The 22846-nt window shown below is 36.6% G+C and overlaps 2 protein-coding genes and 2 non-coding genes across 4 annotated transcripts; 3 read left to right on the plus strand and 1 right to left on the minus strand.

The window, feature by feature from the left end:
- The first annotated feature begins 2255 nt into the window (after positions 1-2255).
- Positions 2256-7281, plus strand: arl5c (ADP-ribosylation factor-like 5C). Its single transcript, XM_063904497.1, has 6 exons — positions 2256-2491; positions 3362-3422; positions 3522-3669; positions 4238-4321; positions 5209-5360; positions 5732-7281. Exons 1-6 carry the CDS (start codon positions 2446-2448, stop codon positions 5778-5780), a joined length of 540 nt encoding a protein of 179 aa, XP_063760567.1. The 5' UTR covers positions 2256-2445; the 3' UTR covers positions 5781-7281.
- Positions 7282-7458: 177 nt separating this feature from the next.
- trnac-gca (transfer RNA cysteine (anticodon GCA)) lies at positions 7459-7530 on the minus strand. The gene has a single exon. It is a non-coding gene; the product is annotated as a tRNA-Cys (tRNA).
- Positions 7531-9143: 1613 nt separating this feature from the next.
- Positions 9144-22772, plus strand: LOC134877499 (plexin domain-containing protein 1-like). Its single transcript, XM_063903016.1, has 14 exons — positions 9144-9303; positions 16113-16276; positions 16550-16693; positions 19304-19373; positions 19490-19612; positions 19689-19807; positions 19907-20006; positions 20546-20641; positions 20762-20843; positions 21587-21647; positions 21736-21856; positions 21966-22001; positions 22110-22259; positions 22436-22772. Exons 1-14 carry the CDS (start codon positions 9231-9233, stop codon positions 22549-22551), a joined length of 1455 nt encoding a protein of 484 aa, XP_063759086.1. The 5' UTR covers positions 9144-9230; the 3' UTR covers positions 22552-22772.
- trnac-gca (transfer RNA cysteine (anticodon GCA)) lies at positions 18649-18720 on the plus strand. Its single transcript has one exon. It is a non-coding gene; the product is annotated as a tRNA-Cys (tRNA).
- Positions 22773-22846: the final 74 nt, after the last annotated feature.

A 22846-nucleotide genomic window follows, 5' to 3' on the forward strand; every position in this document is an offset into this window, starting at 1 on the left:
TAGAGAGACCTCTTTAAGGTTAAAGCAGGGGCAGTCCAAAACACCTTCCTCCCTTTTACAAAGACATGAAATGTCTCTGTATTTCATCTGGCCGGGAGTCTCTGACTGTAGCAAAGCACTGGCCCTATTTCTGGCTCCCGCTTGCTTTTTTGCCTCACTCCATTTCTTCCTTTTTGCCCTTTTCTCTCTCTCACTGAGCTCACTGATACCCTTCTTCTTTCCAGTCTCTCTGTCTTTAGTCCATTTGTCCCTCTCTTTCTCAAGGTACTGTGTTCTTCTGTCCGGGTCAGCATCACGACGCTCCCGATATCTCCTTGCTATCTCAGCACCTTTTGAACTCATTATTTTCTAAAAGACAATTCAAAATGTTCCCGAACACACATTAATTGACTGTTAAAGTGTTGTAATATAATATAATAATAATAATATACATATTACAACAGCTATTACACACATTTATCAGCATAAACTATGCACATGTCCACCCTGTCATGAACCTTGTCCACCCTGTCATGGAAGGCTTGATGACAGGGTGGACAATGACAGGGTGGACATTTTTGGCTAATGTTAGCATTTAATGAGCACATGGTTGACCTTCAGTTAGCAACATGATTTAGTTAGCAAGGTGACTTTGCACTGTTTTACAAATATATGTTGAATTTCTGAGAGGTTTTTATATTAATTGATATTTCACTATGACAGGGTGGACATGTTAAGCTTGACTACATCCAACTACAGACATAATATGATGAAAATTACAAAATATAAGTGTAAATACTTACTCTGCAACAAGCCACTGCTTCAGCCTCCATTGAAGAATGACAAAATGATGGTAGTGATGTCACTTAAGACATAAGGGGGTCTCTTAAAGGGGCCATTACCCCTTAATGACAGGGTGGACAGCATTTTCAATGACACGCGCAAAATGTTTAATATTATTATGAAAATAAATATGCATGATCAAAATGACTCATTTTATCAAATAACTTGTTGTGGACAACAAAATTATATATGTTTTTTTTAATTTAGTCTCATTTAACCACTTATTACATACACTGTAGTCAGTAGAGCAGTGTGTGGGACATGCCAAAAACACGTACATCCAATGAAACAAAAAGCTATAAAATGAAGAAAGCACATTTCAAGAGACTTATCATTGTACTGATATGTGTGTAAATGTTTGGCCATTTATAATAAGACCCCAGAGTTTTATTATTCTGCTACATTTTCATGATGACTGGGTGATTCTGATGAGGACACCAAAGGCACTCTATAGTGATATTGACTCATATACTGTTTACATTTTGGGTCAACCTCTTTGGCAGAAAAGGAACTCTAAGGGTTTAATAACCCCACTAAACAAACGAGGGAATTCTACAAAAGTTTGGTATTTTAATTTTAAAAATTCAATACCACACACAAACAATTTAAGTTGTACTAGCTATTACAGTGTTTGGCAGGGGAAATATAATTGAGTGCAATAAAGTGCAGTAAGTTAGTACTTGGAAAACACCTTCACGATTGTTGGAAATCCAAGGGGATTTCATTTAAATGCCCAGTTTTGCTTTCTGTTGCTTCATAATACTGACAGATGAGGGACATAGACTTCCTCAAACTCCATATATGGAGTGTGTGTCATTAGGCGCGCCATTCGTGCGCTCCTTTCGTCGGTGTCTATGTTGCCTTCAGGTGTTCCTGTATAAACTCCTACTTATGAGCTTCGAGTGGTCAAGTGGGATTTTAATATTTAATAAATTTTCTTTGTTGAAGAGCCTTTAAAAACATATTTTTAAATCTCAACTGATTATAATTGACACCTAAGCAATATATATATATATTATATATATTTAATGCTTTGACATGATCTTGAGATTTCATATAATTCAAAAGAGATGTTAGGTTATATGTCCAAGCAACATTCGTAGGTCACGGCTTAAAGCCAAGTGAGTCAAAAAAGAATACAAGTAGGCTATTTACAAAATAATATGCATTTCTTTTCATTTCAACATCCAATATTTCATACACAACGTATCCTTATTTGTTTATATAATACTGATAAAATTATATATAATTATAAGCTGACCAACAGTTGCTAATATTACCTTTATTTAAACTAAAACTTTGTATTTTTTCAATCAATATTCATTGCTTTAATTACTCAACCAGTTTTAAGCCAATTCATTTTCTGGGTAATTTAGATATTCCCCACAGCACATGAACGCGCCATTACTATGCCCTTCTTGCGTGAGTCACTAGACTGAACATTTTGGAGAGAGTTTCTAGGAGGCGGAACCCACTCACGCAATGGGGCAGTAGAAAGCGATATCACATAAAGGAATTCAAGTTCGTTTGTCAGTCAGCAGTTTACACTGAAGATTGTCTCTATCAGGTCGAGTATACTGGATCTCTATTGTGTTCGTCGCTCACCTTTCATACTTGTTGGACATGGGATTTCTTCTGACCAAAATGCTGTCTGTCTTCGGGGACACAGGTAAGATGAACTTAATTTCAAACTGTATTTGGTGGCAGTTCGGTAATTGTTGAAGACGTTCTCCACTTATATATAGATATATATATATTATATATCCTTAAATAAAATGTTGAAAATTGACAACATAACTATAAATAACAACTGTTTTCATGTTGCCTATCACCTATCACACTAACACAACTAAGTACAGTAACGTTACTTAGTACACTTTCGAGTTACTTATACTTTATATACTTTAATTTGTTTTACCTTCTACTAGTACTCAACTACATTTGGAAGCAAATGTTGTTCATCACCGTATTATATCTTTGTCAGCTTTACTAGTTACTTTCAGATTTAGATTATTAATACAAAATATAAATGACCTATTATTTTCGTGATATGTTGTTAAAGAATAAACTACCCAGTATTATATAAAGTTATTTAAATTAACTAGACCTTTTCCGGTTGCAACATAAAAGAAATTAGGACATTATAACATTTATAATTTAAATCCAATTCAATGTAGGCATAATATCTAAGTATGTCTTTCCCCAATGGTCATAATTTAAAGACATTAATTACAAATATAAATATTCTTTTATTCTGAGTGAATTACAGAAAAACTAACACTATCAGCAGTTGATAAACAGCTCATGGGACCTGGTATTGTTGCAATGATGTATCAACTTTACTTTGAATAACACATGGTATAGTGCTCAGTATCACAGTGCATCCATCTGTCCTTTATCTGATCTGTGTGTACTTTTTTGTCATGTGTTGCACGAGATGAACTATGTAACTCAAGATTAGAGGTTTGTTCAAATAAGAATAAAAACATGTTTGCACTGGGTTTGCATGGGTAAATGTAATCTACTTTTCTTCCCTCAGAGCACAAAGTCATCATTGTGGGTTTGGACAATGCTGGGAAGACAACCATCCTTTATCAGTTGTAAGTGATTTAGCACATTTTTTAGAGCTAAACTGTGTCATATAATAATACCTACTGAATACATGTATGTAAAATTTGTTTTTTCCCCTGCACAAACAGTCTGACAAAAGAAGCCGTGCACACATCACCAACCATCGGCAGCAACGTTGAGGAGATCACCGTACGTAAAACACACTTCTTGGTTTGGGATATCGGAGGACAGGACAGCCTTCGAGCCAGCTGGTACTCATACTACTGCAACACAGAGGTACAGAATCACAATTTACAGGAACAAATAAATCATAAAGGTCAGAAACATGACATTTAGCTGATGCCTTTATCCAAAGTTTTCCTTCCCCTAAAAACACATTAAATCTGGCATTGTAAATAGGTTTTAAACAATTTGACATGGTATGATGTTAGATATTCAGTGTAAGTTATAAAAAGGAAAGAATTCTAGGCTTGTGTTGATGTAGTTATTACCCATTAACATATATGTTTTTATTTAAACCCCTTCATGCATCATCTTGTTTCAAACGATGGCCCTTCAGCAGAAAATGTGGAAGTTAATGATAATGATAATGATAATGATAATATATTAAACAATTCAACAAAACAAAACAATACACATAAGCGTTCTCCCGCAATAAAAAAAAACGTGTTGTCAAAGTACTGATAAAGTTACTTAACAACACCATTACATAATCATCTCTAATATATTACATAGGTCTGCAGAAGGCGTATTGTTCCCCCCTCCTGATAACACAAGCTCTAGTAATGTGAGGTGTTTCTGTGGATTGTGTGTCTTAAATCTGATTTAATAACTTCTCTTTCAGATCGTCATTTTGGTTGTGGACAGCACCGACCGTGAACGTCTCTCGCTCACCAAAGACGAACTGCACCAAATGCTTGCACATGAGGTACGAATCGAGCTGTGTTGATAGATGGTTGTTATTTCCAGAGTTACAATCATTATGGTCCAGATGTTTCTATCACAGATCGCTCTTTACATTAGATCAGATTACAGCAGGACAGAGGTGCAGTGGTACTTTTTGAACCTACAATACAAAAAGTCTTTACATCATATTGTATGTTGTTTTTATTGTTTTTATTATTGTCATTATCTTGTTATTTTATTATTTTTGTTCCTTGATGCCTTTATTTATTAGTCAGCTATATTGTTAATGATGTATTCAATGTTATTCCTATTTATATCAGAGGTTGAATGAAATGTGGGTCTACTTTTAATCATTTTAAATGCTGCTTGTGAATTTCCAACCAAGGATACAATTGTCATAGCTTAATGTATAACATCATAATTTATTTCTTGACTACATTTTCGAATTAACAATCTCAATCCGCCACGGAATTTAGATTATCTAATTTATTTGGCACAGCAGAAAGTTTGAAATGCAGTTTATTATCATAAAAAAGTAGCAAAAACTTTAAGGACTCAGACAAGTACCTCAAATTGTACTTAAGTATATTCCATGATGGCAGCAGGAGTAGTAATTGATGTAAAACCCTTTTGTTATTCCATCTGGATGTCAGAAACACCAACCTGCTTTCAGAGTAACTAATCGTACAATAGGTAACAAAACCGTGACACAACGGGACAAGGAAGTTTCAGCTTAGACATCGTGAGTCAGCGTGTTGACATGTGTCAGAATTTTCCGCTGAGGTTGCTGTTCTCCATTCTCAAAAGTTGACGTTACTTCATGTTTGGGGTTTCCAATGGAAACATTTCAGCTCTTTAGATATAAATACAGGAAGCATCATTGGTAACCCATCTGCTCTTTTTTTTCAGGAACTACGAAATGCAGCTCTTCTTATTTTGGCCAACAAACAGGACGTGAAAGGCTCGATGACGGCAGCAGAGATCTCGCAGTGCCTCACACTCGACTCCATCTCATCACACACCTGGCATGTTCAAGCCTGCTGTGCCCTCACAGGGGAGGGGTGAGTCTGCCTAACCTAGCTCACACTTTGTCCTCCTGTCTGCTTTTATTGTTGCTGGAAATGATTTTATCAGGAATAACCCATTGGAATGTAAGAAGTTTTAAGAAAGAGAGAAAAACAGTTAAAAGAATAAACCCCCCTAAAAAAATGTGATGACACAAATGGAACATATATGCAAACAAAAACAAATTGTGTCACAATTGTTTATGGGTAGATTATTCCATTCAAGGGTCTTTAAACATAAAAAGGCTTTCTTAGCTACCGCATTAGTCTGAACAACAACACGTGTTTAGAAACATAAACTTATATGAAGATGTATTAAATATTTTCGTCACTCAAAATGCTTTTTATTTCTTTCAATTCTTTCCCAGTCTACCTGCCAGTCTGGACTGGATGAAGTCTCGGGTTGTTGCAAACTAAAAGAACGTGTTCCAATGGATTCAATTTCCTCAAACTGAGCCAACATGGAAGGCCCTGCAGACGCCTCAGTGTCGGTATATTGACTGTTTTTGGGACAAAGTCCTCTGAACATGGCGTCGATGATAGAGTCTGTGATAGATACTGCTGCGCCGCGCCACACCTACTATATGTACGACCAAGGCTTCAGGGTGGAGGAGCAACAGAGAATCCTGGGTGATCCTAGAGTTGGTTAATGTTCACCATTTATCTATAAATGTGTACTGTTTTTTTTACTGCTAAAATAGTGTTTGGTTATATTTTACTAATCTTGAAGCAATAAAAGGCAGATTTATTTATGGAGCACATTCAAGCCACAAGGCAATTCAAAGTGCTTTACTTAACACTTCAAAGCATTAAGAGAAAGTGCATAAGAAACAGACCACATGAGTAATTTTAATACAATTAAAAGCCATCATTAAAGGGCCAAGAGGACAGGAACAGAATACGACAATAAATGTAACATTGCATTGTGAAGTTATCTCATTGAACAAAAGGCAGCGACACACAGAAAAGTTTCCAGTCTTAATCCAACAAACTCAGGGTTAAAGCGCTCCTGCAGTTAATTGTATTTTGTTCCAGATATGGGGTCCATAAATCCTCATTGCTGAACTCCCAAGTTTTTATCAGTTGTGGTGATGTAGATGAGAACAACTACGGAGTGATAATGCGCAAGCGACCCACCTAGAGAGGCCAGATCCTACCTGACCAGATATATCACATTCCTCTGTTCTGTCACAATGGGGTAATTTTAGTCACTGGAGTTATTTTTAAAAGTAAAGTAGTAATTAAAGTATCAATAATGCATTCATCACTGCAACTAAACAAGTTTTACTGAAGAGATTACAACCTACACAATGACCCTAGTTGATAATAGATTAAAACGTTAGCTTATGTTTTATTTCTATAGTCTTGTTCTAATCTCATATTTTAATGTCATTAAGCTAATCAGGTGCCCTTTTATTCCTCTTGTGCAAACACATTAAGCCTTAAGTGAGACAATCAGGATCTCATCTTGACCTTTGATTCTCTGCACCAATTACTTTCTCTTTTACTTAACATGAACTACTCCTTTTCAACCTAAATAGTACCTCACTAGTTGCAAAAACAGCTGCCTAGTATTCGCCTCTACCATAGATGACTTTTACACAACAACTGTGGTGAAACTTTACAGCACATTTCGTAAATCCTATGGCCTAAGAAACTCTTCAATATTAGGATAAGTCTGCCCCTAATGTATTAAATGTTATTGAATGCCATTGAACAACAACTCTTTTGTTAGAACTGTTAGAAATGTTTAGTAAATTATTATAAGAGAAAAAAAAGCTCTTGAACTGTATATTACAGCAAATTCCTGAATTGGAAAGTGAACTGGCTGCTAAGGACTATGAGTCATATTTTGAAAGAATATATATTGTATTGTGTAATTGCCTTTTTTTTTAAAAAATAAACAGTAGTACAAATATGCAGTGGGTGTGTGTTCTACTTTGCAGCTGTGATGCTTGGTGTACTGTAGCATATATAAGTGGTATTGTTATGCTGCACAACTATAAGTCATCTTAAAGAATTAATAATTAGACTAAAATAAACGGTAGCCTTTTTGTCTCTCGAAGATAGATGAAGAGAAAAAAATTGAAAAAAGAGGGGGCATCCGGATTTGAACCGGAGACCTCTTGATCTGCAGTCAAATGCTCTACCACTGAGCTATACCCCCTTGTGCTCCGTTGGTGCGATGTGTTCATTATTTCAACATATCTGTATTAAATATGATTCAGCATATATTGTGAACGTTTATATTTACTTTGACTTAACTGATATTTATAGGCATTCGTGTCGTAGGCTTTAAATTGTATTTTTTAAAGGCACAACCCTGTCTGACCACTTGGGGGAGAAATTAGTTTTTAGATTTGTGGCGATGTACCGAGCTGCTGACTTTATGTCGGAGAGCAAAGATAAGAATCATCTAAATGTTACCACAAATACGTCGTTTGGTATGTATCGAGGGCAAAACACATAATACGTGTTTCCTGCTCTGACGCCAATATCGTAATGACTTAATTGACTGTCCCATCCATAACGGATACTCTTTTCACAGAAACCAAATACGTTTTACAATGAGTAGCTACGAGAAATGATTAAGGGTTAAGAAACTTAAAGAGACTTTAAATTAAGGGACTTGGTTACGCTTAGTTACAGATCATATGTTGGCTCAAATAGCTATTTAGGAAGGGTAAACAGTGGATTGAGTAAATGACACCTTGAGTAATTCAGATTTTTCGTTTTAATCGTTACTAAAGTCTTAATAGTTCAAACAAGCCTAGCATACATGGTTTTCTAAACATGTCCAATATTTGCAACTAAAATTGTGGTAGGTAGCATACAACACATATATGATGATGACATCTTTTATATGGGCCTTTTTAAGTAAAATAGGTGGACTGCCATCTACTGCAGGTAATACAATCACAATCTCAGAGTATTGAATTAGAATCTGTTTTTCTTTCCAGTTTTTGGTTTATGATGATTATCCCCATCAGTGCATTAACGAACCTGATGCTACGCTGAGTAAGTATGTTATCTTCATTTTTACAAAATAGGGAAATACAAAAGATGGGAAATTGATGGTTATTACAATCCCCCTTTTTTAAAGCAGCATGACCTCACAAAACCGACACCTGCTGCTTCAAACTGTACATTGTGCTTATGGTCTGATATTATGGGATGGGGCATTGATTGACTTTCCAGCTGTGAATCCAATAATAGGTCAGCTTTTCTTTACCAATGATTCTGTGTCTGCTCTCAAAACAGTAAAAATTCTGAAAGCTGTGGTGCAACAGAGCTTGTAACAAACATGCTATTAAAAACCTACCATGTTGGCAACAGAAAATTGTACCTAAATTTAAGACAATGTTTTAAGGACTCATATACAGACTTGACAAGGAATGTGTAATATTATAACCAGCATTTGGTTTTATCCATGGTATTGTTAGCATCATGATAACCATGTCTAATCTCAGATGTCTGATTCTCAATTGTCCAACTGGTTTGGACAGAAGGAGGCGCCATTCCCACTGCTGACACACTCCAGTAGATGTTTGAATCCCAAAGAAAGGAAAGCATAATTTTATCAAATTTAAATTAAAACTTGCTATCCAGGCCTTTAAAGTGTTCAGATTAAATACTTTCTCTTTTATGTTCAAAGCCTCATCAGCTGATCCGTGTATGTTTGCAAAAACAAGGACAGCATTGAGGAGGAGAGAGAGGGTGTAGTTGGAAACAGGGGTGGTGTGAGGAGAGAGAGGGAGATTTGGAGGGAGGACGAGAGATTCAGAGAAAAGTTGGTTTTGCAAAGTGAAGAGGAGGGAGAATAAAAGAGGAGCTGTTATTCTGTTGTTTTGTCTTTTTCTGGCCAACATGTGTGTCAGTTTGGTGATGCTACTTCTCTGTCTCTCCCAAACAGAGCTGGCAAGAGTTCAACAGCAAACAGGTGAGCCTCCATCATCATTGCTTTAATATCTCAACATTTCCGACTGTCTGGTCGTCACAGCGTCAAGAAACAGCGATGCTTAGGTTTACAGGTGAAAGTCTGCCTTACAGCTTTTTATCTTTTGCTTAATTGATACTTAATATGTTTGCAATTAAACACTGCATACATTTCATTTTACCTAATTTCCTTTTCTCTTTTGTTAAAGAAGTTAGTTAACATTCTTATTTATATTTTTTATGATGATGTGTGTGCCACTGTTGCTATTTTAACTCTCTGTAAACCGCAGAGGAGTAGGAGTCTTTGTGGAGCAGCAAATATGCATGCCATGCCCTTTTTATTTACACACAAGAATGAGTGACCCAGTTTAAAATAAAGTGTACAATTAAAAATACCCTATTCCACAAGTATGCAACTGAGTCTAAACAACAACCCACTAACAGCCCGTCTCAGGTTTAAAATTAGATATTGACTCTGTTTTTCTTCCTGACTTCCTCCTAGACCCTGGCATAAAATGTTTGGAGGCTTTTCAAGCTGTTGGAGAGTAGATTTATCCTTTACCCTATTTGTTTTTATAAATATATCTATATACTATATAAGTTGTTGAGCGGTGCAGAGCGCTATGCAGGAAGTGAGTTTGCTTGGGACATTCATTTATTTCGAACTCTGAGGAATTTGACTGGTCACTCTTCACAAACTCCTCTCCCGCCTTCCCCTAACGTTTCAGTAAATCATCCAGTACTCCTCGTATTGTTCTGCAGAGTGAAATGTGTTGCAGATGAAAACATGATACTGCAGGAAGTGCTGAGATATATGCTTGCAGGATAAGGATTCAGCGGTTGTGTATTGACCTTACATATCCTCCTTTCGTTTGCCTAATTTGCTCTTAACTGCCTCTTCACTCAACATTATTTACTACCCAGTTTTAAAAAATTACTCTGTTCCAGAGGGAGCCATCTACACATCTGAACCAGTCTGTAATAACACCAAGCCCCAAGGGAAAGATGAATTGTGTACCCGTCAATGACCTCAGTGTTTGGCCTCTCATCTCTTGTCCTGCTGAGAGGTTTGCTTAACAAATAGCCTGGAGCTGATCCAGACAAGTTTGAGCTAAACTTGAAAAATTAGAAACAAAGGGAAACGGATTGTATTGTAAGACTGGAGTGGAGATAGGAAGTTGTTGTCGGTCAATCTTCAATTGAATCTTTATTTTTATAAAAGTCAAAGGCAATTCAGCTTGAAATAAGCAAAACATTACTGTGTTTAAGGAAAAACAAAGTGGCACGAACAAAACGATTTATGTGCCAACAGCGGAGCAACATGTTCTTTGAATCATGTTTTACTTTGGAACAGTGTTTGTATGGGAAATGGTTTTGGCCTGAACTCAGTCTCCATTTTTACTTATTTGTCTTATCGGACACAAACATTTGAAATGATCATTTTCTGCTTATCCATGTACAGATATTGTTTCACCATAACAAAAGAACAGTCAGGCAATCAGTTTACTCAGGCTCTCTTAACAAAAGTTGACCAACATGGGATGGCGATACAGTTTAATTGTAAAATGTTGTTGCAACCTCTTCGGGACGCCATCAATTACATGTTTAAGATTCCTTATTTAAGTAAGCTCCTCAAATAAATAATGCCATTGTGAGTGTTTAGCATGTGACTCAAAAATATAGAGGTTAAAAAGTACAGTAATAAATACATAAATTGCACTAACCCAAAAAGAAACACAAAAGAATAATATAGACACTACAGAAACCCCAGCGTGTCAATAATGTTCAATATATACTGTATATAAAAGGCCAGGGGGATGATAGCACCAAAAACATGTTAAACATTCATAAAAGAAAGGTTTAAGAATGGATTTAAAAGCTATTCACTGAGATTGAATTTGAGAATTGCACATTTGCAATTCAACCACATGCCTGAAATGAACTATGCATGTTTATTGCGGTGTGATGTTGAGCATCTGCTCAGGAAGGGTGTGTTCTCTCAGACCGCTCTGCCCTGACCACTCACAGAAAAAGGCAGCTAAATGTCGTGGTTTGGATCCTAAAGAAGCGGGCAGAGGTCAGTTTTCTGTCCAGATCATCTGCCCTTTCATTACATTTGACAAAAAGCCTTTCCTGTTTTACCTTACCGGGTCTTTTATACTTGTCATCCATTGCTTCAGTGATGCTTAAAATTGGTTTTAAAGTGTTTACACCCTGAAACAAATATTTGAATTGTGCAAACCACGAGGCCAAGGGCTGATTTAGCCAATGATAGTTTTGTCACTTTCTGAGTCAGACCAAAAACATTTCTACACTGGAACAGTGAGGCATAGTTTAGCTGTTGTACCCTCTTCTTTCAATAAAAAAGAGAACATATACAAAACAAATCCAGGTTCATCTTGACATTGATGAAGGTTTTCTTTTGTTGTTTATGTGTAAGTATTTCAGTCAATTAAAAAAAATCAACCAAGAGTTCAAAGATTAAGATCTGAATACTAGTTTCACTCCTTTATCCAAATCAAATGTCAGTTTTTAAGGTGAGTTTTATATCATCAAATGTAATCTAGCCTGCCATTTTGTGTGACTTTTTCATAAGATACACAGCAGAAGCATGAGTAGTATAACTGCGATCGTGTGATGAATTTTCTTATGGAAATAGATGAGTTCAGAGTAAGATTTCATCAGTTTGTTTTGTTCAGAGGAGACAATATGAATCCCATCACACTGTTTTGATTATCTGCCAGGGATTGCAATACTATTGCCTGTGAGACTGATGGCCTGAGTAGATATTAAAACCCTCGCTTTATGTTCAGCATGTGCACCCCTCCCAGCTTTTCTTAAACCAGAATGATGTTTATCTGCTGCACTGCAGACTAGTTCTCCTCTTACCTCATATAAATGCCATAACAGGGCGGACCAAGCCCTCAACAATCACACATCTAGGTTTTTTATATGAGCTGCCACAAATGCATTGACGCACCACTTAATTGAATGAAAGGGCGGAGAGAAACACGGATAAATAAAATAATCTCCCTATGAGGTAAAGACTTTAAGGTTGTCACTACAGCCACTTGTTAAATGACTCATTGTAGTTTTGACGGTTGGAAGACATCAGTGTTCTAATTGTGTGAATGGAGAGTGATGTCTAAAGCAGGCATCACCAGCAAAAGTCCCACACAGTCTAAACCCTGGGGGTTTGGCACAAGGACATAGCTGAGAGACCAACCGGCCTATGTTTCCCTACACATGCTCAGAAATGGAACAACAAACCAACGTCAAATTACATTTCAGTGGCAGGATAGGAGCTGCACAGGCTGTTGGCACCCATAAGGAGTTGTTTAAAAGCTAAATATGTCAGATGTTGTAAATGTGTTTTCTTACCAATGTTAAGACAAATGCTTGAATTGAGCTTAGGACCCCTGATTTTAACTGTTCTTTTTAATAAACTAGGATTAAGTTCTAGTCTGTTAAATGTCTCATTAAATGGGCTAGTGAAATAATTGATGGATGTCTGCATGTGAGGAGTTTGCTGTATTCTTTTTAGACAACATGTGGGACGATTAAAGGTAAGGTAAGGCTGATTCTGAAAATAGCTGAATTTAAAGAAAATGTCTAATTCAGAAGCCAGGTCAGTTTGGTCCTAACCCCCAAAAAATAAACTTAGTTTCTCTTTATGTCCATTTTGAGAACAACACAATAGTCACCTTGTATTATAAATGGTATAAAAAGGTTTGGTTGGAGCTGGAGTTCATAGTCATTTAATGTTTTTCACACCCTCATCCCTCAAATAATGATTTTAAACTCAGATAAAAACTGAATCATGTTTTATTGAATGTGCAGTCACACACAAAAGACTTTACTCATTCTGGATAGTTTAGTTTTTTTGCATCAAGTATTAAACACAAATCTTTGCTAGCAGACTTTTTTCATCTGTCATTTCACAAGAGCATTGTTTTCAAATTAAAATAACCTGGACTATTTCGGCAAGAGCATTAGTTTCTTTATGACTGCTTGAGCATTGTAGGTTTTAAATTTTTTTTTTTTACACATACACGATTCCCAGACATAACTAGAACACCTCAGTGATTTTGCAAAATGAAACACTTCATTCAAAACCATTAAACAAAAGTGTATATAATATCTTATTTTGTCACTGCATGGTTTGAATGTTCTGATTCTCTTTGAAGGAGTTACACACTGCTGTGCTCAACCTAAAACACAAACCATTTCAACTGCCTAACAAAAGTCTTGGTTTAATTTTAACATAATATTGTGAGCGTAAAGTATGACTAAACACAACACACAAGAGCAGTTACAGCACACTACTGAAACTTTACTTCCACATTGAAAAATAAATCAACACATCCATACATTTCCAAAAGTTACATTGTGCACTTAAACATCCAATCAATCTTTAAAATAGAAAATAACATAAACCAAGCAAAATCATTTGGGACAAACAAATAAATCCTAGGTTTTAGTCTTTACCATCAAATCGGAGATTTATTAAGGTTGGACTGAAGCATTTTTCAGTACAAAGTGAAATCCCAGGTCAAATTTAAGGGTCATGAACATATTTTTAATGATAGTAATAGTATGTCGTGTTAAATGTGTGTTTCCCTGTACCTTGTCTTGATTTTTGTCCTTGTTGGCGTTCCAAATGGATCTGCTAAGACGCAAGACAAATGTCAGTCCTAATCTGAGAACATTCTAGTCTTGTAGTTTTCAATTGCTTGAACATGTTTTAGAAACAGGCATATTGGTTCAATGTTGTAAACAGGTTGTCTTATAGGTCTTCTGGATTGATACGTCAATCAAGCAATTAAGTGTTTGCCAGGTGTTATTGGATATTGCAATTTGAAATGGCAAACGAGTGATTTTATGTCACATGCCTGTTTCTTGAGAACTGTGTGCAGTGAATTGCAAAAAAGTTTCATGTCGATTTTCAAATTTGGCATTTTTTTGTGAGGAGACTTGAGCTAATGTATTGTTTGTTCTCAGTCAGAAATCAGTTGTTTTGGTGTATTTCTCCTTTTAGTTTGCAACTGAAATAAATGTATGCATAGTATGAGAGGGGATGTCATTAAAAGTTATTGGAATCTGGTGTGATTAATACGAGAGCTGGACTAAGAAGTGTTTGAGTAGAGGTAAAAATTGAATTGCAGAATTAAGGAGGAATAGCACCTGGTAGCAAGAAAGACAAACATGCCTTTGTAGTTTTAAAATATTAACGTTAAAAGCCAGAAGATCCTTACAACGTGTGTCTAAATGTTCAGTAGTGTACTCTTTGTTAGTGCGAACTGCTTCATGCCACTTTGAAAGCAGCTAAAAGGGCGGGTCTCATGGTGCTGCTCATGCTAACTAACTTTTCCCCCCCAGATATTGATCTAAGCTAGCGTTAGCTTGATATGGTCAGAAAATATCAAGTGAGGATCGACACGTTTCGACCCAGGGTTTACATATGTTTGAGCCTGGGATTTCTACCGGACCACTGAGGACCTGGTAGAGTCACCCTGCTCAGTTTTACTCTGCTCAGTTAGCAACATTACCCGACATGAAAACACCGGAGCAGCAGAGACTAACTCTTCGCGGCAGCCAAGCTGACCACGGCAGGAGATTCACGGTGTTTATGAAGGGAAACTGAACACGACGGAGTGATTGTCGAGGCTTTTTTTTTGTTCCTTAACGTTCCCAACGGCGCACCAAACACCTCCTGTAGTTCCCTGAAAGCCAGACAAGAAAACAGAAAACGTTAAGTACAGGAGGCCGCCCATATTTAGGGTTAGAAGAGACACCCCGCGAAATGATGGCGCTGTCTCCGGGTCTATATAGGCTGACGCGTGACGTCATTGCTGGTCACCGTGGTGTACCTAAACAACGCGCAGCACCGTAATACTCCAGTTAGACCATGGATAGATAGATATTAAATGTACTAAAATCTCGTTTAATCTTTGTAAAAACCATCATCTACTTATACTTTTCTTGATTATTTTCATGCTATTTTATTCTTAAACTCTTCACTTTGCAAGCTACTTATGATTAAGAAACAAGGAAAACATGTTGAAGTTAATAGATCTAATAGATCAATAATCCATCAGCTGGTTTTAACTGACTTAGTGACCAATTACGTGGTTTATCATTTCTGCAGACAATTCAATGCAAAAAGGAAGTCCTGGCAGTGTAGTCTGCAGCTCTGTAAGTGACCAAATGTATACAAGGACCAAGATAGGTCCTAGTCTTGATGTAGACTAGTAGTCTTGAATGTTCAACACTCTCTGAAAATCATAGTGTGATGCTAAAATAAACTCTAAACATCAACTAGGAATATGTTGCTTTCAAAATATGGTTGTGAAGAAATCCAAACCATCAATTAAATCACCAAGAACTTTCAAACAAAAGTTACCTACCAGAGTCTGCTTACTAAATATGGTTTACATTGTTTGTACGATTTGACTTTTCCTTCCGAGCTCACAAAATGATATTTGTATTGTTTCTGTCTTTGTTTATCAGTGGTTTTAACTGACAAGGTTGAGAAAGAATATCAAAACACATTGTATTTCTAATTTGGCTGAGTAGTTGATCCCTGAGGCTAAACTAGTAAACAATTTTAAGAGGCTGAAATAAACAGCCATCAGAAATGTATCCCAACAGTAACGATGCCAGAGTAAAAACTTTTCCTTTTTTATTTTCTCCTCTCTTCTTAGAATTTAAAATGTTCACTATGGCATGGAGGAAAGATTGCAAGCGATTATACCATCACAATCTATGGTAACGGACATAACATACTAACCTGATATTCATTATTGTGGACAGATAATTGGTACAGTGTGATCTCACAGCATAGAGAGTCCACTAGAGGTGACAGTCATCCTCGCAGAGCCCAGCGGTCATCTTCAGGCCACATGAGGATAAGCAGGGCGGTCCTGGGTGGAGGACTTACCATCAACATCCTGCCAGACAACACGACACGTGTAGTGGTGAGAGCTGCACCGCAGTGTTTTATGACTGTAATGGTTTGTGGCATAGATTATGTATTTGGCTTTTGACATGTTTTATTTGTTTTAGTTGGAGTTAAACACTGCCCTATTTTGGAAATAGAGTTTACTAATTTCCACTCACTAGGAGAGGTCTATGACGGCATATGATTTAACAATGCGCAGAGTGAACTCTTGATGCCTGTATGACATATTTCTTAAAAAACAGTCACACTATTACAACGTCTAATCCTCTGTGTTTTTCTTTTGTGGAAGGAGGATTCTGGGAAATATTACACATGGCGTAGCTTTGGCCCAGAAGACCAGCACTCACAAGAACGATGGGTAGATATGAGGGACGTCCGGCATGGTCAAGTTAGAGTCCATGGCATTCTGTCGAATTCATACAAACAGGCTGTGGTGAGTAAAACAGACAAAAAACACAAGCATATTCTTACTTTTTCTGTAGGTTATTAGTAAATGGTATACAAATAAATATATCGTCTGTGCAAATTTGCCTTTTATATCTGTAATCAAATCCTCTGCAACTGAGCTATACCAAGACAACTGTTGTGCTTAGTGATAGTCTTGCAATAATCATATGGCTGGTTATTAACGGTTATAAATAACAATACATATAAACAAAAAGTGTAGCATTTCTTTCTCTTCTCATTAACATAATATATAAAGGGATAATTTAAGATATGACACATTTTATATGACACATTTGGTAGATATGAAACATTTGGTATGACATAGGCTATATGGAAACTGGGATCTTGGGGGATCTCTTCATCTGCAGTCAAATGCTGTACCAGTGGCATAAACCCCTATGACAAGCTTCTTTTTACTAACATTGGTGGCATGGTATATTTAATTGGAATGAAAATCAATCAGTAAAATAAGATTATTTTCAGTCTTTTTTTTTTTTGAGTTAGAATACATTTGTCTCCTTTTTTAAATGTCATACCACAGCTATAAAGTCAGCGTTGAACTGGGGACCACATGCTCTGCAGTGAAATGCTTTACAGCAAAGTTTAAGATAATGAATCGAAATTGTTTTATAAATAACATATAAACACATTCAAAGAGAAGACCTCCACATATATGCAAAATGTGTGCAACACCAATGTATCTGTATTTAAAGGACCTGTGTCCTTGTGACATATTGGTAGATAGTTACTGACTGTGCACTTAGTAAATACAAACAATTATATCCTTCCAGACTGACATTCATTGACAACTGTTACAGGGATATATAGCTGAGTGCTGACTGGTGATCGAGACATCCAAAGTTTAAATCTGGTGCCCCCTACATGTGAAATTATGCAGCACGTACCGCACAAGTGCAGCTACATTTCAAGTGCAGTCTGCAGTCAGAGCTCTACCACTGAGCTAAACCCCCTATCCTAGTAACAGGGTGATAGTACTCTAACCATATGAAAAACAGGGGACATCCAATTATGTGCAAAATGTATGATACACCAATACATCTGGTCTATCCATAGAATCTGGACACACATTGGGATTTATCCAGATACCTGTTTTACTGAAGCTATGCAAGGGATTTTCCAAGTTTAGCAATAAAACGTTATCTTTTCTATGTCCTTGATTAAATCGAGTGCAACAAAAACAAGCACACAATCAGCTACTGATTCTACATTTGTCAAATGAGAAAATCCCAACATTTTCTCCAAATACTGTATTTTAGGATATGTCAGGATGGAGTTCAGATTGTAATATAAGGTAGGGGAGCCAATTGACCAGGGAAATATCGACACTTGCCAAGCGCTTTAGGCCTGCCAGAGGCTGTCCTTTGTTGTCCAAGACCTGGCACCTGAGCCAGACATACATCTCACTTTAATATAAAAAGATGTAGTGGATCCAACACAGGAAAGGAAAATTCCTAAACGCTAAAAAAATATGTAATTGAAAAAATGGATTCTCCATTTGGAAAGATCTTTAAATGAAACATGTTCAGGTTACATAGTTTAGGAGAAAACTATTTAAAATTAAATTATACATATTTTAAACTAAGAATAAGGCAGGTGTTTTTATTATATTAAATAAGGGTGATCATTGTTATCAATGGTAACAGCAGGGCCAGTATTCCCTTTGCTCTTTTGAATTTTGATGCTCATAATGGAGAATATTTGTTTTGAGAAATTCACACTCTGCTACCTTAATGACCTGCTCCTACGTAGCCAAGTTGTGTCTATGCTTTAAAAAGATCATTGCAGTTGTTACATCAGATCTTATGCTGAGCAAAGTGTTAGTCACAGCTGTCTGCTTTTAGGAGCCAGAGCCTGCTAACGCAAACAAGTGCCTGTTCTTATACAAACATTAAATGTGATAACAATATGTTGGGAAGTCATGGGGGTATAGCTCAGTGGTAGAGCATTTGACTGCAGATCAAGAGGCCCCCGGTTCAAATCCGGGTGCCCCCTCATTTTCAGTATAGACTGAATATTTGGAAAATACATTCAGTCAATTTGGTTTCATGTCAAGTGTTCTTACACGCATTATCACATTATTTCAGTTGACTTACAATGGCAAATTTGGTGTCACTTAGTTGTTAATGGTGAGTGTTTGCTTTTAATGCTGCAGGACAGTGGACAGTAATGCGGATAACAATGACATTAAAGCACCAACACAGGATTACTTGCTGGATTGTTTTCTGTAATTCCCCAAAGTGTGTGTAGGCAATTTGAAATGGGGTACTGACAAAATGTTGCTGCTTCTAAATAGATATTAGGCTGTTGACCTTAAGGATTATGACAACACTCTGTACATAAAGGTGTTGGTGGAGTACCTAAATGAGTGGTGCTCTACCCTACAATGAGGGTAATCAAACAAAACATAGCTTTTTGCAGCATCTTTATTCTATCTCAATACAATACAAACTTGTTTTTCTTCCTTATTCTCCTTGAAGACATTAAAAGGATGCTTAGTACTGTAAAAAAGCAACTTTAAAATGTTAGCCCAGTGCCTCATTTTCTCCCTGACTGCTTCTATCCACTCTCTTTGCAGAGGGTTGCCCTGTCGTTTGACTTCCCTTTTTACGGACACTACCTGAGGCAGATCACCATAGCAACTGGAGGTACGTTTTTTTCATTTTATAACAGATGTGACCTTTCCTGAATGTGTTCAGAGTGGAGAAGTGTTTTGCAGATCATACTCAAAATCTTAAATATTTATCCATCTGGCCATGTTCAGGCTTTATCTTCACAGGGGACATTACTCACCGTATGCTGACGGCAACACAGTACATTGCCCCTCTTATGGCAAATTTTGATCCCAGCTACGCTACAGAATCCACTGTGCAATATCTGGACAATGGTAAGATACAACCACATATCTGAACATGATTGCCCGGTAACATGTCTGACTATTTTTGGACGTTCCCTGTCTTCAGGTGAGGTGTTTGTGGTCCAGTGGGATCGGGTCAGACTCCTGGGAAAAGAGTCAGGAGGAGCTTTTACGTTTCAGGCTGCACTTCACAAAACAGGAACCATCACATTCAGCTACCGAGATGTGAGACACATCTCTTCTCTGCTCTCAGTAGCTTTCCAAAATTGTGCTCTTTCATATTGCTGCATGCATAAGCGGTACCCGTTTTTGTCTGTTTGTCAGATACCTCTGGCTTTAGATGTGATTGGTTCAGCTGAGCATCCAATAAAGGCTGGTTTGTCTGATGCCTTTATGGTCACGCCAGTTTCTCCTCAATCACCAGGTCAGCAATAAAGTGTATGCAAATGCATTACATTGATATTTGTATCTGTTATCATTATTGTGTTATCCTGCACTTTAACCAAACCAGATACGGATACTAGTGTTGACATTGACATTTAACTCTGTCCATTTAAACTCTTTATAGTGCCGCAATTAACAATTATTTTCATTATCGATTCATCTGCACATTATATCCTCCATTGTTTTGGTTTTTAATACATCATGTCAATCTCAGTTTCTCAAAGTCCAGGGTGATGTCTTTAAAGGACTTCTTTTATCATTTCAAAACCCAAAGATTTTCGCTTTAATATGATATTTAACAGATAAAGAAGGAAATCATTTCAGAGGGTGAAATCAGCATTATTTATCTGTTGACTACAACATAAATCAATTATAAAAAGATTATGTTCTAAGTTATCTTATCATTTTTTGACTAATCATTGCAGGGCTACTTATATTAAAGACATTAACCACATATTTTATATACTTAGTACTGTATGTGAAAACCTGGCAACAAACCTGATTCTGATTCCGATTTAGATGCCAAGCTACAGACGATTTATGAGTACCATCGGGTTGAGATAGACACTACAAAGATCACCAGCTACTCTGCTGTCGAATTCACTCCTCTGCCTAGTAAGTGATCCTTATCCGTTATTATTATTAAATATACGTTTTTATTCAATATGTTAGATTGGAATCAACATTAACACAATAAAACCTTTGTTTTCTTGTTACCTCCTTCTCCCTGATCAGCCTGCCTACAACATGATAGCTGTGAGCTCTGCCTCTCATCTAACCAAACCTCTGGTTGTAGCTGGTGCAACGTACTCCAGAGGTGAGTAGTACATTACGATAGCCTAAACCTGGGGTGTCCAAACTTGGCCACATACAGAAAAACATACAAAGGGCTGGGCCACTCACTAGAAGTGAGGTATATAGATTCATAATTTAAGTTATAAGTTAGGAAAATCAATCAAATGTAACTAAATTATTCTTGATACTTGAATATGTTTTTAAGAAAAAAAACTGCCTACATCACAGCTCTCCATTTTCCTTAATTTAGGTCTGAAAGTGTTGGCACCTCATTCCTAAAAACAGACACCTCAGATTAATTACAATAAGGGGAAATGTGGAGGGTCTATTTCAAGCTTGTTATGTAAATGAGTAATTGACCTTTTTTGTGTTTTGACTTTAATTTCCTGAATTTATTTGAAAAGTTAACTTATTAACACTTGAATTCTATTGTGTAATATATTTTAATATACAGCCCTGGAAAAAAACAAGAGGCCATTTCAGCATTATTATTATTTTTTTAATTTTTTTGTATTCAACACACACTGGAATGGCTGCCATACATGTAGAGAGGAAGTTTAAGAAAAAATTGGAGTGGTCTCTTGTTTTTTTCCGCGGCTGTATATATATATATATATATATATATATATGTGTGTAAGAAGTACAATATAAGAGAGCACAAGTCTCGAGCCGCAGTTGGCCCCGGGCCGTAGTTTGGACAGCCATGGCCTAAACATTTATATAGTGCTGTTTTACCTTTATAAATATACATGTGATGCGTTTTAGGTGTTCAGATGGCATGGATAGACATAGGCAAGAATGGCTGGACTATGCCTGTTCAGAAGAGGTAATGTGGACAACAGGAATAAATATCTGCTTATTTGCCATTTTTAGGCCTCATGCATTAAATATGTTGCATTATTGTATGTGGGCAGAGCAAAAATGCAACCTGTGAGGATTACTCCGGGTTTGACAGGTTCACTGGTTCCTCTATCACACCAGAGATTGAGGATGTCACCTCACTGACTCCTCTACAGAAAGGCTGTGAATGTGAAGGTGAGGCTGAGCTATTTTTAGTATTTTTCCCAACACATTTTGTAACTCAATAAAATTAGATTCAGCCATGAAACAAGTATGGAAATTATGGCTTTCTGTCTCCTCACAGATGAAACCAAACATCATATATTTAAGACTGGCAACGGTGAGTTAATATTTTCAGAAACAGAATGAGAACAAAAAACATAATATAGGGACATGATAGTTAAGGCATATGAAGAGGTATAATAATGGGGCTTCAATTCTGTTACAGATGTGAGGACAGATTCTTCAACCAAGAGTGACGGGTTGGCTAACACAGGAGTGATAGCTGGAATAGCAGCTGCACTGGTTTTACTTTTGGCTATGATACTGGTAGCTCTTTACATCAACTGCCATCCGCGCATCACACTTTACCTCATACAGTGACCACTGAATATGTCCTTCGCCTGACCTGATAAAACCATGTTCTTAATTACATACTTTATTTTTTTATGTTACCTTTTTACCAGCAGATCATTAAGAACAAGTTCTTATTTACAAAATGGCCTGACATATACTGTATCCACATCAAACATAATTTTTCTGTTTCTTTTTTTTAGCGACGCAATAACTACTGGCCATCCTTGAAGTTTCAGAAGCAAAAGCCTGGTTACACAGAAGTGGAAGAAGAAGGTCATGATAAAGACAGCATTGTTGAAGCCAGGCCATGCTGAAATGATGGATGGAAACTTAGATATTCATATTGAACTTTTTTCTACAAACAAATATATACATTTGTCCAAAGCCAGTTCAACTATTACATTCAGATTGTTGTTTTTTAAGATGTCAGGTCTTCAATAGCAAAAAAATAAATAAAAACATTGTTGCAACAGTTTTTGTAGATTAAAGCTGATTTTCATATATTTAATGATTTGATTAAAAATGTATATCTGTGGGTGTGCTTCAGTTTACATTTTTGTTGCTTTTGGTGGGAAATTTTGATAATTTGGAGTACTTCCAACTTTTGTT

The sequence above is a fragment of the Eleginops maclovinus genome, chromosome 16 (assembly GCF_036324505.1).
Source record: "Eleginops maclovinus isolate JMC-PN-2008 ecotype Puerto Natales chromosome 16, JC_Emac_rtc_rv5, whole genome shotgun sequence".
Lineage (NCBI taxonomy): Eukaryota > Metazoa > Chordata > Actinopteri > Perciformes > Eleginopidae > Eleginops > Eleginops maclovinus.